Below are 14623 nucleotides of genomic sequence, written 5' to 3' on the forward strand. Positions count from 1 at the left end.
TGATTCACTTGGTTATAAATTCAAAAGTATCCTGTGCTAAAATGTTCATAAGAGATGAAGCAATAGCATTCTGTTGTCCTCTGACACTGGCTTTCACAGGATCATACTTTTATCATAGTAATACATATGTGACATCTGGTTAGAGAAGAAGAAAGGGCAGAGAAAGATCAGTGTCTTCATGATAGCAGTTTTCATTCATCATGTAAGATGATAATGGACTGAACTTAGCAGCTTATAATACAATTTTCATTTTATTTTAAACATATTTTGAATGATATAAAAATATTGATCACAGTGAGTTTTACCAATTGTTGTTGCTATAAAAATGAATGCAGAAACAATATTTTTAGTGGAAATAAATTATATAGTTATTCTTTAAAAAAAAAATCACAAGAGAAAAATCTTGGCTGTTTGGTCATTGGTAGAAAACCAGTCTTTACAAGAGGCCTTTTGCAGATGAGCTCCAGTCCGTTTCTGTAAAGTTATCCACATGGTTCAGGAAACACAGACTTTTGTCTTTGTTAGCGCGGACCCACAAGGGTCTCTCTGTTCACAGACAGTTCTCCTGTGGCAACAGTTTTCCATAATAGAAAATCGATGAACTGGAAAACAGCACAGTCTTAGCTCATATGTGGTCTTTTCCAATATGAAGGGACACAACGACACACTTCTTCACTATATGAAAATCCTGGCTCACAAGGCTTCTGGCGGTTCGTACATGGCCGTCTGTAACAGCTAGGAGAACAAACAAGAACACACTTATGTTAAAGATCAAGGCAGTGGATTCATTATGCTACCAAGGTATTTCAGTGTTTTTATATTTCAGACTAGAACAAAATTACTAATTTTATGATGCAATTGTTCATAGATTTATAAAAGTTTGTTTCTGCTTAGAATGACAACATTTCAGAGGAATGGAAAGGCCTTAAAATAAAAGTCTTGCTTGGTGATATAACAAATGGAAGGAAGGATGAGGTATTGTAAGCATTAGTTCCTTTGAAGTGCTCTTTGCTTCATGGATGAAAGAAACATAAAACAGAAATTTTGAAAGTGAACATTGAAGGTCTGCTGACTTACTGTGATCACATAAGCATGGCTGAATTCACATGAGTCTGGGACTTGTATGGGACCCAGACTTCCAGGCAATTAAACCAGCCATGTTGGCAGAACTGTGGTCCTCAGTGAGCAGCCCCACCCTCACTCTTGTGTCTCTACTTGGCAGCTGGCTGCATGATGGTGGCTAACTCTTCCTTTCCACCTGGGCTCCAGGTGAAACAGAGGCATTCTGGGGCAGGGAGGTAAGAGGGACAATACTCAGCAGTAGGGTCCCCTTCCTCCCATCCTAGACTGCCGGGTTCTAGTAGCAGAGAGAAGACAAATCACCAACTGGTCAATCTGTCCCCTGCCCCGTTGCTCCAGTGAATTGAGACCTCAGTTTTTGAAATAGAGTCTCGTTCTGTTGCCCAGGCTGGAATGCAGTGGTGCGATCTCGGCTTACTGCAACCTCTGCCTCCTGGGCTCAAGTCATTCTTGTGTCTCAGCCTCTTGAGTAGCTGGGATTACAGGCGTGTGCGGCCATGCCTGGCTAACTTTCTGTATTTTTTGTAGAGCCAAGGTTTTGCCATGTTGGCTGGGCTGGTCTTGAACTCCTGGCCTCAAGTGATCTGCCCGCCTTGGCCTCCCAAAGTGCTAGGATTACAGGTGTGAGTCAACACGCCTGGTGAGAATTGGAGCTATTTTTGAAAAACTTTTTGGAGTATGAGCATGCCTAATGTGCGGGAATAGGTGTAAAGGGAAACGTGCAAGATGACCTGAGGTGGAAATCGAAAGTGTGCTACAAAAATCCCTACACAATGTGGTTTTCATATTTCATTTATTTGGCTCTAGAAAAGAAAGCATGTCTAGTTAATTTTTTTAAACTTTGCAAATGCGAATTCATAGTTGTGACTACTGGTATTCCTCTACTAAAAAGGGATATGATACTTAATGATCCATAAAAGCTGTTAATTAAGGCCATGAACCAAAGAATATATACTCTGCCCACTGCACTTTGTAATAAATATTAAGAGAGAATGAGGAGAATATAAATTTTCAAAATATGATATTTTCTCTTTTGCTCCAATTTATATCACAAAGTCTGGAATTACACACTTAGAAAAATGAACATAGGATGAGTTGCAGTAAACAGAAAGCCTTTTTGAAAGAATGTATACTATTAGGAGAAATGCAATGATAGAAATATTGTCTGTGTTCATATAAGAATTCTGTAGAAAAGTATGACAGCTGGTTAGTCTGTATGCAGACATAGGAATTTCAGATTTTTCAATGTATACTAAACTCACTCAAGAATTCAATATAAAACATAGTTTAATAAGGCTTAAAAAGATTGTCTGTATCCTTCTGAAAATACTAGCATATACATTTTTGAAATATCTTTTTGGTTATTACAGTAGGAATATGTAGGTAAAATTGGAATATAGTTCTTTCTAAAAAAGAAATACTTACGATGTACTTTGCAGTATAAGGGAAGAAAAATATAATCAATGAGATAGCTAGATTCACTAAAGCCATTTTATGCAGTAGGTGAAATATTAGTTGAGGAAAATAATCAAAAACATACATTACAATAAAGACACAAAACTCTTGAGAATAAAACGATGAACTCGTTATATACTGTGAAAAAACAATAATGAACATTAGTGAAGATAGTAGTAAATAAATGGAATACGAGCTTTTTTTGCTAAAAAGAACATTATCTTCCCATATGTAAAGAGTGGATGTAAAAGAGTGAAAGTGATTAAGAACAAATGCTCTGAAAATTTAGTATACAAGTAGGAAAGTACAATGTCACATCATAGAAGAGGTGGGCTGGAAGAAAAAGGCCATGGAAAGGACAGGTTACCTAAGGACAAAATTCTCTGTTGGATTTGGTAACTGTGAGGCCAATGAAACTTTAAACAGAGGTTTAACATAGCACCGTAGGCCATAAACCAGGTTATAGTTGGTTGAATACATGGTAGATGAAAGAGGTGAAAACAAATGCCTCATTTTTGAGCAGCTTTGAAGAGGACAGAGCTCGGTTGCTAAAGTATGCTCAGCTTCACAGTAACAGGCTAATAAAATAGAAGAAATTTGGGAACTTTTATAAACTGAGGGGGAAAAAAGTAGAGCTGAAGATGTTGAAGTTATAGAAGAAAGAAGGAATGGCATGAAGCAATGTTGAAGGAATGTGGAGAAAATGTCAAATGCACAGGTCTGGCTTAAATAGTAGGATCACCTTATTCTCTGAGATTAAAGAGGAAGAGGTTCAGGGATTAACACTGAATGTGCTTGAGTCCAGTAACTTCATTTTTTTTTTTTTCTTGGTGGAGAAGAGTGCAAAACCAAGTTTAAGAAATGAGGCTTGGGTACCTTTAACAATATATTCATTTATTTCTCTAATTCTATCAAATACTTAGCTTAAATCTTTTCATTTCCAGGTATAATTCTATAGTCAATGGTACTATCCTATCCTTTGTTTGTAAGTTTTGCGTAAAAATTGTCTGCATTTAGAACAGTTGTCCTAAGTGATGTCTGAAAGCATTATACTTTTTGGTGGGGATGGAGTGGATTGCCTGGATGTATTTTGAAAACATCCCACAGGAGCCACTAATCTAGAGTATATTCGGAACTTGGATTTAGTTTTATCCTCAAGGCTCCCATCTTGCTTTTTTTGGAAGCAAATTCAGTCTCATGCATTGGTTAAAAAAAAATAAGATTTTATCTTTCAGAACTTATTGGCCTCATTCTAACAAGCAATTGCTACTTTGGTTAAGAAAACAGTTTTTAGTTTAGAACATATTTCTAGTAAGAGAAATTAAAACTCTTCATGAGGATCTCTTACCTGCATGTTTGGTGTTGGAACTTCTTTCCTTTTAACAAGCATTTCTGTGGACTTTCTGTACATTCACAGGCACATTTTCCAGGATTTAGGGGGAGATTTCTGGGGCAGGTTCTTTTACATACACACTGGCACGTGTTGTCATCAAATTCTCGGTTGGCCCCACATTGGCTGGGGAAGAGTTTGTTTTTACAGACACACTGGCATGAGTTTCTGTCTAGTTCTTTGTGGGGTCCACAGCTGGCAGGCCGAAGCCCCGCTCTGCAGACACACTGACAGGTCTCTTCATCCAGTTCCTTGTTTGGTCCACAGATGTCATGGAATCCATCTGTTGAGTCTAGACAAACAGTCAGAGCATCTTTACTATACCTCACTTGGTTCTGGGTGTGGCATGAAACAAAAGCTTCTAAAAGCATCTTCCTTTGTATGTTTTCCCTCAAAGGATTGTGTACAAACATGAGTATGTTCCTTTACAAAGGAGTTCAAAATAATACCAATGCGAAGTAGAAAATGTACTATTCTTTAGTCACTTATTTCAAAGAATGATGAATATTGTACATGTGGTTTTAATAGTAGAATATGTTAATCACAATATAGACCCTTGGCATTTAGTCTTTAAAATATCATTCTGCTTACCATCTCCACCATCCGAGGAAAACATAAAATCTTCCTGAGCCAGGCATCTGCAGATGTGATTATTCCACATGTAATTGGTGGGGCAAGTCCTGTTTGCCACCTGGCACCTTTGGAAGAAACAGGTGAGGTTTAGCAATGGTGTGACTGGTACCTAGAAGGGACCATCTCTGCTCACATATGTATCAAAATAATGCTTATAAAAAAGCTTTAAAAACATAAGAATTATGAAATAAAATGTGAATGTTTTCTTCCAAACTATCTCTACCTACAACTGCTATCAAATTCCAACCCCAGAGGTGATCACTATTTGTGGTATGGTCATATAGGACACCAGATTTTATCTTTTTAAGGCAAACATGTGGATTTGTATAATCATATAGGGTTTTAGCTTGTGAAATATATAAGGTAAGATCTTTTACTTTGAAATTTATTTTTTCCATTATACAATATCTCATGGACAATTTTATAAGTCATTGAATAGAGTTCTGCTCCATTATTTTTGGTGGCTATGTAATATTCCATACAAACGATGTATCATTATTTGTTTTATTTATCTCTTAGGTAACTATCTACATCATTTCCAATTTTGGCTTTTCCAAGCAATGCTGGATGAAACATCTATGTAAAATGTACCTTTACTGACTTATTTCTGAATCACAGATCCCCATGTTGTAAAGGCTCCAGTAATGCAAAATTTCCACTCTGTACTCCACCAAAAAGTTATCAAAGATATTTTGTTTTGTTGTTGTTCTAGCTCTTTGCTTCCTTCCTTGCCTCCCTCCTTTCTTCATTTGCTTCCCCTCCTTTCCCCTTTCTTCCTTCCTTCCTTCCTTCTTTTAGTAAAAATTATGAACCTACAGGCTTCAATCAAGTACACCAATTGCTCCTTTGATGGTCCAATGGCCCCACTGTTGCTACCTGAGACCCCTCTCTGTTGGTGCCCACGTGACGTGAGCCCTCTCTGGGGTGAACATATATCACAAGCTCAGCTTGCTCATTTTCTCCTCCACACCTGGAATCATCCATTTCTTCAGAAGCCCTAATTCTTTTTGTTGGAAAACAGTGTTTTAGAGGCTATCATTTGAAATCGGAAGTGTTTAGTGCCATCACATCACATTACTACTAGATCTTTTCAGGGGGCAGAGCTAGAAAAATGCATGTATATCCTGTAGAATGTTCTCCTAGTTAATGTTTACCCAGTAGAAGGATTTTTGGTTTTAAATATCCTAATTTACAGAATACATACCAACTTCCACTACCTCATTTTTTCATCTAATGTTGGTGTAGACATCAAATGGAAGTATTTATTTACGTCTTTCACACTCTATAATATTGTAAACAACTTTATGTGCTGGAAGAATGTTGAGTTACATTCCAAATTGATTTTAGAACAGAGTAAGAATCCTATGTAGCCACCTTAACACGTGCATTGAGTATAAACAAACAGGCCATTTGCTAAGAAAGTTTTGCAGTCATACTCAGTGTGACAATACATCTTTCTTTTAATAATAGCCTGATAACTCTTACAGCATCGCATGAAGGAATTTTTCAATAGAAAAACAAGCAAACCTGCATTTTGCAACCAAAATGCAGCTTCAATATCTTCCTTCAGCTTGAACATTTCTGAAGATTGAGCAAAGCTTTCCTGTCCAGCAGTCACTACAGCATGTACTAGACATAGGGAAGGTCTCTTCATTCCTCTTAATATGACAGTTTGTCTAAGATTGCCCACTTGTCCTCCATCCACCCATCACCTTCTGCAAACAGCAATGACTGATTTGACCCTTCTTTGTCCCTTCTTGAGTTTCTTCAAGAGTCATGTCTCCTTTAGCATGGTGAAAAACAGTGTATTATGGGTCTTTTATTTAAATGTTGACTTTTAACTTTTTGATTGCTGTGTTACTTGCTATGCTATGCCATAAAGTAACAATGTCTCGTACAGCACACACACAGTCCATGTAACTAGATACAAAGCAACTGTATGTTAGTAACAGCAATAATTGCTGGATGATTAAGAAACAATATACAATTTAGATTTTATCAAGATAGTTTGTCACTTTTCTACAGGCGTTATTAGGTATCAATTATTCTACAAGAAATAGCTATGTTTTGGTTTACCTTCCACTCACTATAATTGTTACCATTTAGAACAACAGAAACGTGCTCTCAATATCTATTTTTGGGAATAGATTACTGATCTCAAGCAAGAGATTCTTGTGTATATTTTTAGAGAAAACATTTCATACTGTTACCTCCAAATCCAATTAACATTACTGGATTTTAATGTACTACCTTGACTTCATACTAATAACTTCCATGAAAACCTTGGCTTCTAACCGTCTTCATATAAACTGTCATTTGTTTTATCCTGAATATATTATGTACTTTTGTGCTTTTACTTTAGAAAATGTCAAACATGGATGTAATTATAAGAGTTAAGACTATGAGAAAAATATACAGTCAGAGAAGTTCTGTATCATCAGCAAGTTTCTTTTTTTAGCTTTTTGGTTTATATTTTCAGGGTATCTTCTTGCCAAAAAATTGTATATATGTTTTTTCTCATTTTGTTACACAGATGATAGCATCCCTTACACACTATTGTAAACCTTGTTTTTTCACTTACCAATATTTCCTGGAGAACACTGTACCTTCCTACTAATTTTAGGGAATTTCAAGGGCAAGTCTCTACTCATTGCACATTTTTGTCAATATTTTCTTGGTTAATCATGAACGTATATTGTTCTAGATAAAATGCAGACAGTCAGTACTTACCAATTGTCCAAAAAAGTATCATTATTTTTAAAATTTATATCCTCTTGATTGTTAGTGTCCTTCCATCAAATAAGTTACAGCTTATGTTAAGTTCTATAATAGCAATGCAATTATTCCTGGCTGCATGAAACTCACAATCTTCTTCTATAAATGATGGCACAACCATTTTGGTCATGTTGCTTCAATGTTGATTGATATATGGTTTAAGTGACACACTGCCATGCTGGCATCAAGTGGTCATTATACCGTGTTGGTAGAAAGATATCTTTCACTTTACCAACATGTGATTTATACTGCCACTACCAAAACCAGTGCTATTCCAACTGCTGCTTGCAACCCATTAATGAATCATGAAATCAATGGCATGGGCTCAGAAATGCATTTTAAAATGTAACAGAAGGATATATAATAAAAATAATAAAATGCAAACCAATAGAATGCATGTGATACAGACTGGTTCCTAAAGAAAGCACCCTGCTTCAAAAGTGAGGAGCAAGTTCTCGGCATTTAAAACTTCTCATGTAAAAATGGGGGGGGGGTCAAAATTTTCAAAATATTGTTATGTTAGAATGAAAGGAAATGTGGTCATGATGGACAGAAGGTTTAGTAAAATTTGGTTATCTCCTTTACATTTTAATCTCCAAAGCATTCCTCCTTACTGAAGTTTCTCTTCTAGTTCTGAATATTAAAGTGTTTAATACTTTAAATTCAATTTAAAGTGCATAAATGCTTTAAAGGTTTATGGGTTTTTTTTGTATAGTGTATTTATAAAACACATTGATTCAAAGACATTTTGTCTGCAAAGCAGGGAATTGCACAATTATTTGCAAGGTATATATACGTTGAGAATCATGTGAATAAACTAACTTTCCTATCCCCTGACTGACCCCACCACACTCACACAGACACAACCACAATCCTGCCTATAACATGTATGAAGGATAAAGATGCTTTTACCAGACTTGTTTCATTAATTATTTTCACAGCTTCACTTGACTTTCGTTTGGCAGCTATTGCTTTTTGCTGGTTAAAATCAGACGACAAAAATATGAGTATATGCGTTTTTCAAACTAAAGAACAATTAACGTTAAAGAAAATCTTATTTGCGTTTATCTCTCCTTGGAAATATTAACAGATAAATGTGTTCCAAATATGTTCTGCTACATTATATTCTAAATGTTGGTTAATAATTACTAGCTCTTATACTTTGAACATCATAGCAGGCTATTTTGTGCATGCTATTTTTGTGATTCTTTCATATTCTACACTTTTTGGCACTGAGGTTTTCCTACACTTGGAGATTTCTTGACTCCTCAAATTCACATTTAAGGAACTAAAACATGCTATCACCTTTTGTTTGGCCTTAGAACTGAGCTGAAATGTTATTCTTTTTCAAAGAGCTATAATCTGCTATAATGTTTGACACACACACACACACACACACACACACATATATAATATTCATGCATTTTTCCAGCTTTATTGAAGTATGATTGATAAATATTGTACATATGTAAGTTATACAAAGTGATGTTTTGGTATATGTATACATTGTGAAATGATTACCACAATTAAACTAATTAACATATCCATACCTCAGAGAGTTACTGTGTGTGGGGGGCTGGGAGGGTGTCGTGAGAATACCATTGAGTAGAGTAACTATGCTGTACTATACATTAGGTCTCCAGAGCATATTCACCTTGTAACTGCAAGTTGTCACCCTCTAACATTTCCCCATGTCCCCCACCCCCAAGATGCTGGTGACCACTCTTCTATGTATCTATGAATTCTACTTTCCTAGATTCCATATATAAGGGAGATCAGCAATATGCATCTTTCTATGTCTGGCTTATTTTACTCAGCATAATTTCCTCCAGGTTATTTCATGTTGTTGCAAATGGCAGGATCTTTGTAATATATTTCTAATTGAAAAAAATTAACTGCACCTTGATTTATGTTAAACTACTTATTGATTTACTTCCCCAGATCTCTCTTAAAATACTTCACAGATCATTCAAAATGAATAACATTAATTTATGTGAATTCAACTGTAACACATGACTTTTTTGAAAAGCAAATTATTTCTATAGATACGAACTGCATTATTAATCAAGTACTCTCATTGGAAGCTCTTTTAATAAGGTTTTTCACAACAACACAGCAAATGAAAATTTGGCTTACTATGTGGCACCTATGGTTCCATAGCTGTGTCCCTCAAATAGCCTTCCTACCCCTAGTCTTGTTCAATGGGAAGTGTGAGCCACTAGCATTAGTGAAACCCGTGTTTCAAGGCAGGTACCATGAGCTCTCATATACTCCTTCAGAGCATCTTCATGTTATTCAATGGGTTATCCAACAGGATGTTCGTACCTTATTAAAGAAACAAATAGGCCGGGCACGGTGGCTCACGCCTGTAATCCCTGCACTTTGGGGGGCCGAGGCGGGTGGATCACGAGGTCAGGAGATCGAGACCATCCTGGCTAACACGGTGAAACCCCGTCTCTACCAGAGATACAAAAAATTAGCCTGGCGTGATGGCATGTGCCTGTAGTCCCAGCTACTTGGGAGGCTGAGGCAGGAGAATGGCATGAACCTGGGAGGTGGAGCTTGCAGTGAGCTGAGATCACACCACTGCACTCCAGCCTGAGTGACAGAGCAAGACTCCGACTCAAAAGAAAAAAAGAAACAAATAAGCAAAATCTGACTATATTAATAATCTTGATAAATAGCAAAATAGGGTTTTGGTTTTCAAATGCCAACTGCTGATGTTATCTGAACTTGAAACCTGTAATTATATTATGAAGAATATAGATACAGACCCTTCTTGCCCAAGCTTTCTGTCTGAATAGCAGCTGGAAGAGCAACTATATTCTTTCATTGTCAGAGCCACAGAACGCTGGGTAAAAATGCTTCAACAATTTTGTACCAAATGTCTTTGAACTGTCGTGTTCATCTTGAGTTTGTTATGCCTGATGCTTGTATACACTTGACTATGTACCTATGTACACAGAGACTGATTTGCTTATACTTTGGAAACAGCAGTTAATAGTGAATGGAAAGTGGTTACATAAAAGTGGCCTTTATATTCAACATTATTAAGTAACTTCTTCAGTATTACAGGTAGAAATCAGAAATACATACATTTTAGGTTTCATATAAATTGTTAAAAAGGCACACGCTTAATAGTATGTATCAAAGAACACATAGACTTATCTTCCGTTCTATTGATTTTTATTGATTCCGCATGAACTTGTGTTTGTGTCTGTTGTGTTACTGTTTGGTCGTGTTCCGTTAGTCTACTGACAGGGAGAACAGTGGACAGAGCTGGGGTTTGTTCAGACATTAAAGGAAAAGATGGCGAGTAGGATGAATCAATGAAAACTCCATAGTTGTAACAATTTTGCCACTCTCAATATTTGAAAGGCTAATACAATCATTGCATTAATTTAAAACATGGGTTTAGGCTGGGCATGCTGGCTTATGCCTGTAATCCCAGCAGTTTGGGAGGTCGAGATGGGCAGATCACCTGAGGTCAGGAATTTGACACAAGCCTGGCCAATATGGCAAAACCCCATCTCTACTAAAAATATACAAATTAGCCGGGTGTGGTGGCACGTGCCTGTAATCCCAGTTACTCAGGAGGCTGAGGCAGGAGAATCGCTGGAAACCGAGAGGCAGAGGATGCAGTGAGCTGAGATCACACCACTGCATTCTAGCCTGGGCAACAGCATGAGACTCTCAAAAAAAAAAAAAAAATTGTGTTTATATGTTTAATTTTTTCCTTTTTGTCTGAGTATAAATTAAGCAGTAATCTGCCACATACAAAAGTTCACCTAATCTAAGACTGACTTGGATATAAAACATGTCACATTGTGTGGTTACCAACTGGCTAAGTACAGGATTTAATTGAGTTGGAAAGCCACCAGAACTGGGAATGGGGACACAGGGAGAGTAGGATAAGTATGGAAGTTTGTGATTTTCTGCTCTATTATTTTTTATATTTTCTTGGATATACAAGCTTGAGAGAAGTATTGGCAGGTTGAAACAATGGAAATTCCATGGTAACTGGATTTATCAGCTTGTAATATAATTCAAGGATAAGCAACCAGGAATTAAGAAAAAACGTCCTTCAACAACAGCCTCTGGTCTTATTACCTTGTAACAGCCACACGTCATTAACAGAAAAACAAAAACAAAACAATGATGACAATAAAAACATGTTATGAGGGTATAAGAGTTGATATGACATCAAAGTGGCTGGTTGATGCCAGGAATACAGGGGAGGGAGAAATGAACAGGTGGAACACGGAGACTTTTAGGGCAGTAAAAGTATTCTTCATGATACTGTAATGATAGACACATGTCATTTATACATTTGTCAAAATCCACAGAACTTACACCCAAAAAAGAGGGAACCCTAACGTAAACTATGGATTTTAGTTAACAATAACATGTCAGTACTGGTTCCTCAATTGTAACAAATGTACCATGCTAGCGCAAGATGTTAAAAATAGAGGAAATTCGTGGAAGAGGATAAGATGTTATATGAAAAATCTCTATACTTTCTGCTTTTTCTGTAAACCAAAATGGTTAAAAAACGTCTATTAAATTTTAGAAAAAAACTGGTAAATCTGGTCTAATATGATATTTATTAACAAAAATTGTCCATGTGTTTGGTTGAATGTAACTTTAAACTTTATGACAATCTTTGATCTAATAGCAACCAATTCTAGGCAAATCACTGCCATAATCTCAGTGCAGAGATATATTGATGCAATCTCCTCAGCTGTATATATTTTGCTGTTATTTCTCACAATCTATCAGCAAGTCATAGGAATGCGATGCTTTCAATTATCGTATTTTAGAAGGTAGAAACGAGACTGTCCAAAGGCAGGCAAACTATTTATCAAAGTTACCTTCCCTTTAGAAAAACAGTAATGCTCACAGCCTGGAATCTCTTTCCTGAGTTCCACTGGTAAATCCATTCATATCAACAGGTGATCCTTTGAAGTGTGAGACAAGGTTTACATAATGAGCTTTGTAGGAAAGAGGATGAACAGACATATGACTTATGATTTCAAAAATAACTGCATATGGACATAAAGATTTTGAACTGGCAAAGAGAATACTCTCAGGGCTGACTAAAGATGCATATTTTAAAATGCTGAAAAACGGTAGTTTCTGATAATTTAGTACAAGACTGTGGTCCAATTAACTGGAAGCTCAGCTATCTCTCCATTTCTGCTCTGATACAGTTTATTAAATTAATGTTATTATGCTATTTTGCTTCATTCTCTTTTGGTGAAGCCATAATGTATAACCTTCAAATTAAAAAGGAAAGAGTGAAGCATTATGGCTAAAAGTAAAACTCATGGATATTTAAGTGTCTAGGCATTTGGACTGAGGATCTGTTAAAGATTAATAGACCAAAGACATTGAGACCTCAAGTTCCAAATCGAAGGTTTCCTTGGCTATAAATCTACTCTATTCCTTGGAAATAAGATGTATTCTCATAAGAATAAAATCTTCTTAAACCCTAGTAAGTGTAACTTCTTGCAAGCAAGTAACTTTTACTGAGTAAACAATGTCAACATTTTAATAAACGAAATCAAAGGCAGCAAATAAATAAATAGGCAAATTAGCCTTCGGGCTAGGTTTATTCATTTTTTTCTCATCTTTTTCCATCCTTTTTCTCTTTTCCACCATAATGTGACTGTCTTCCAAATTGCAATAATACCTGTCTTCTATATTTATTATCCATTAAAAAAATTCAAGATTTCTTGGCTATGCTGAACATTTGTCTTGTCATTCATTCCTCTACCCAGAAACAACCTCTGCTCCCCTAATACTTCTACAGAATAGGTGACATTCCCTAGGCTGGTGCTCAAAGCTTTAGAATCACAGCATTGTCTTTTCATTTAATATCCAATTGCTTTCACAGCTCAAGATCCAAATTAATCTGGTTTATTAACTGTCCTCAGAACGTGTTATTTTCTTACATCTTTAGGGACATTGTCCATGCTAACCAAGTAACTAATAAATTTAGCAGTATTAACTTCAAGGTCCTTGTCTATTTGACACCACTCTCTCCTCTTTGATTGTACTCTCTTGCTAATCTGCAGTGTATGTTGACTTCCCTATAGTACATTGTCATAGAATAAAAAGAAAAATAAAAACTTGTGTTTATTTATTTAATGGAATGCTATATAGTTATTAAATGAGTAAACCAGGTCTATAAATAGCAATATGACTGTATCTGTAAAACATAATCTCAAGAGAAAAAATGTAATGCCAACATTTTAACTTAAAATACGAAACACTCAAAGCTGCACTGTATAATATCTCCTGGTATGTTAATACATCCAGTGCCATAAAAATAGAGAAGAGTGAGAATAATACAATGTTCGAGTGGTGGTTACTTCTGGGAATGAAGAGTGAAGAATGACGACTGGGGATTTCAGTTGTATCTTTAGTAAATATGACAAAAGAGTTGTTACATTCAAATTTTGGTAGAAGGGCAAATTTTGTTTTGTTTTTGTTTTGCCCTTGGTATTTGATATTTTTTAATTTGTAGAAGTTAATCATAAAGAAAATGTGGTATACATATACAATGGAGTACTATTTAGCCATAAAAAGAATGCAATCTTGTCATTTGCATCAACATGGATGGAACTGGAGGCTATTATGTTAAGTGAAATAAGCTGGGCACAGAAAGACACATATCTCATGTTCTCACTCATTTATGAGAGTCAAAAGGTGAATCTCACAGATGTAAAGAGTAGAATGATGGTTACCAGAGGCTGGGAAGGGTGGGTCAATTGTAGGGGGAAAGAAGAGAGGTTGGTAATGCATACCAAAGTACAGTTACATAGAAGAAACAAGTTCTAATATTCCATAGCACAGCAGGGTAACAATGGTTAATACATTTTATTATATACTTCAAAATAGCTAGAAGATTTAAAATGTTTACAACACAAAGAAATGATAAATGTTTGAGGTGATGGATATCCAAAATATCCTGATCTAACCATTACACATTATATGTATGTATCAAAATATCACATATACCCCATAAATACGTATAATTATGTATCAATTAAAAACAATAAAAATGCAGTAATAACCATACCTCAAAAGAAATGGATTGTATTCTAATAAATTTAGTTCGAATCTCTGCTTTGCAACTTTTTTAGTTGTGTGACATTGGGGAAATCTACTTACCCTTTCTGATTTAGTTTCTCATGTGTAAATGCGAATTTCTTTCACTCTTTTGCTTTCTCTCCCCCTTTCTCAAAACACATTCTCCCTTACTGTGCCCAGATTATGGTAAGTTAT

At 35.9% G+C, this 14623-nt stretch overlaps 1 protein-coding gene across 1 annotated transcript in view; it reads right to left on the reverse strand.

The window, feature by feature from the left end:
- Positions 1-620: 620 nt before the first annotated feature.
- VEGFC (vascular endothelial growth factor C) overlaps positions 621-14623 on the reverse strand; it is a 120449-nt gene continuing 106446 nt past the window's right edge. Inside the window, 3 exon segments of the mRNA NM_001136099.1 lie at positions 621-735; positions 3884-4217; positions 4517-4623. Of these exon segments, the coding sequence (NP_001129571.1) occupies positions 621-735; positions 3884-4217; positions 4517-4623 (556 nt within the window).

This window comes from Macaca mulatta, chromosome 5, assembly GCF_049350105.2.
Source record: "Macaca mulatta isolate MMU2019108-1 chromosome 5, T2T-MMU8v2.0, whole genome shotgun sequence".
In the NCBI taxonomy this organism is placed as follows: domain Eukaryota; kingdom Metazoa; phylum Chordata; class Mammalia; order Primates; family Cercopithecidae; genus Macaca; species Macaca mulatta.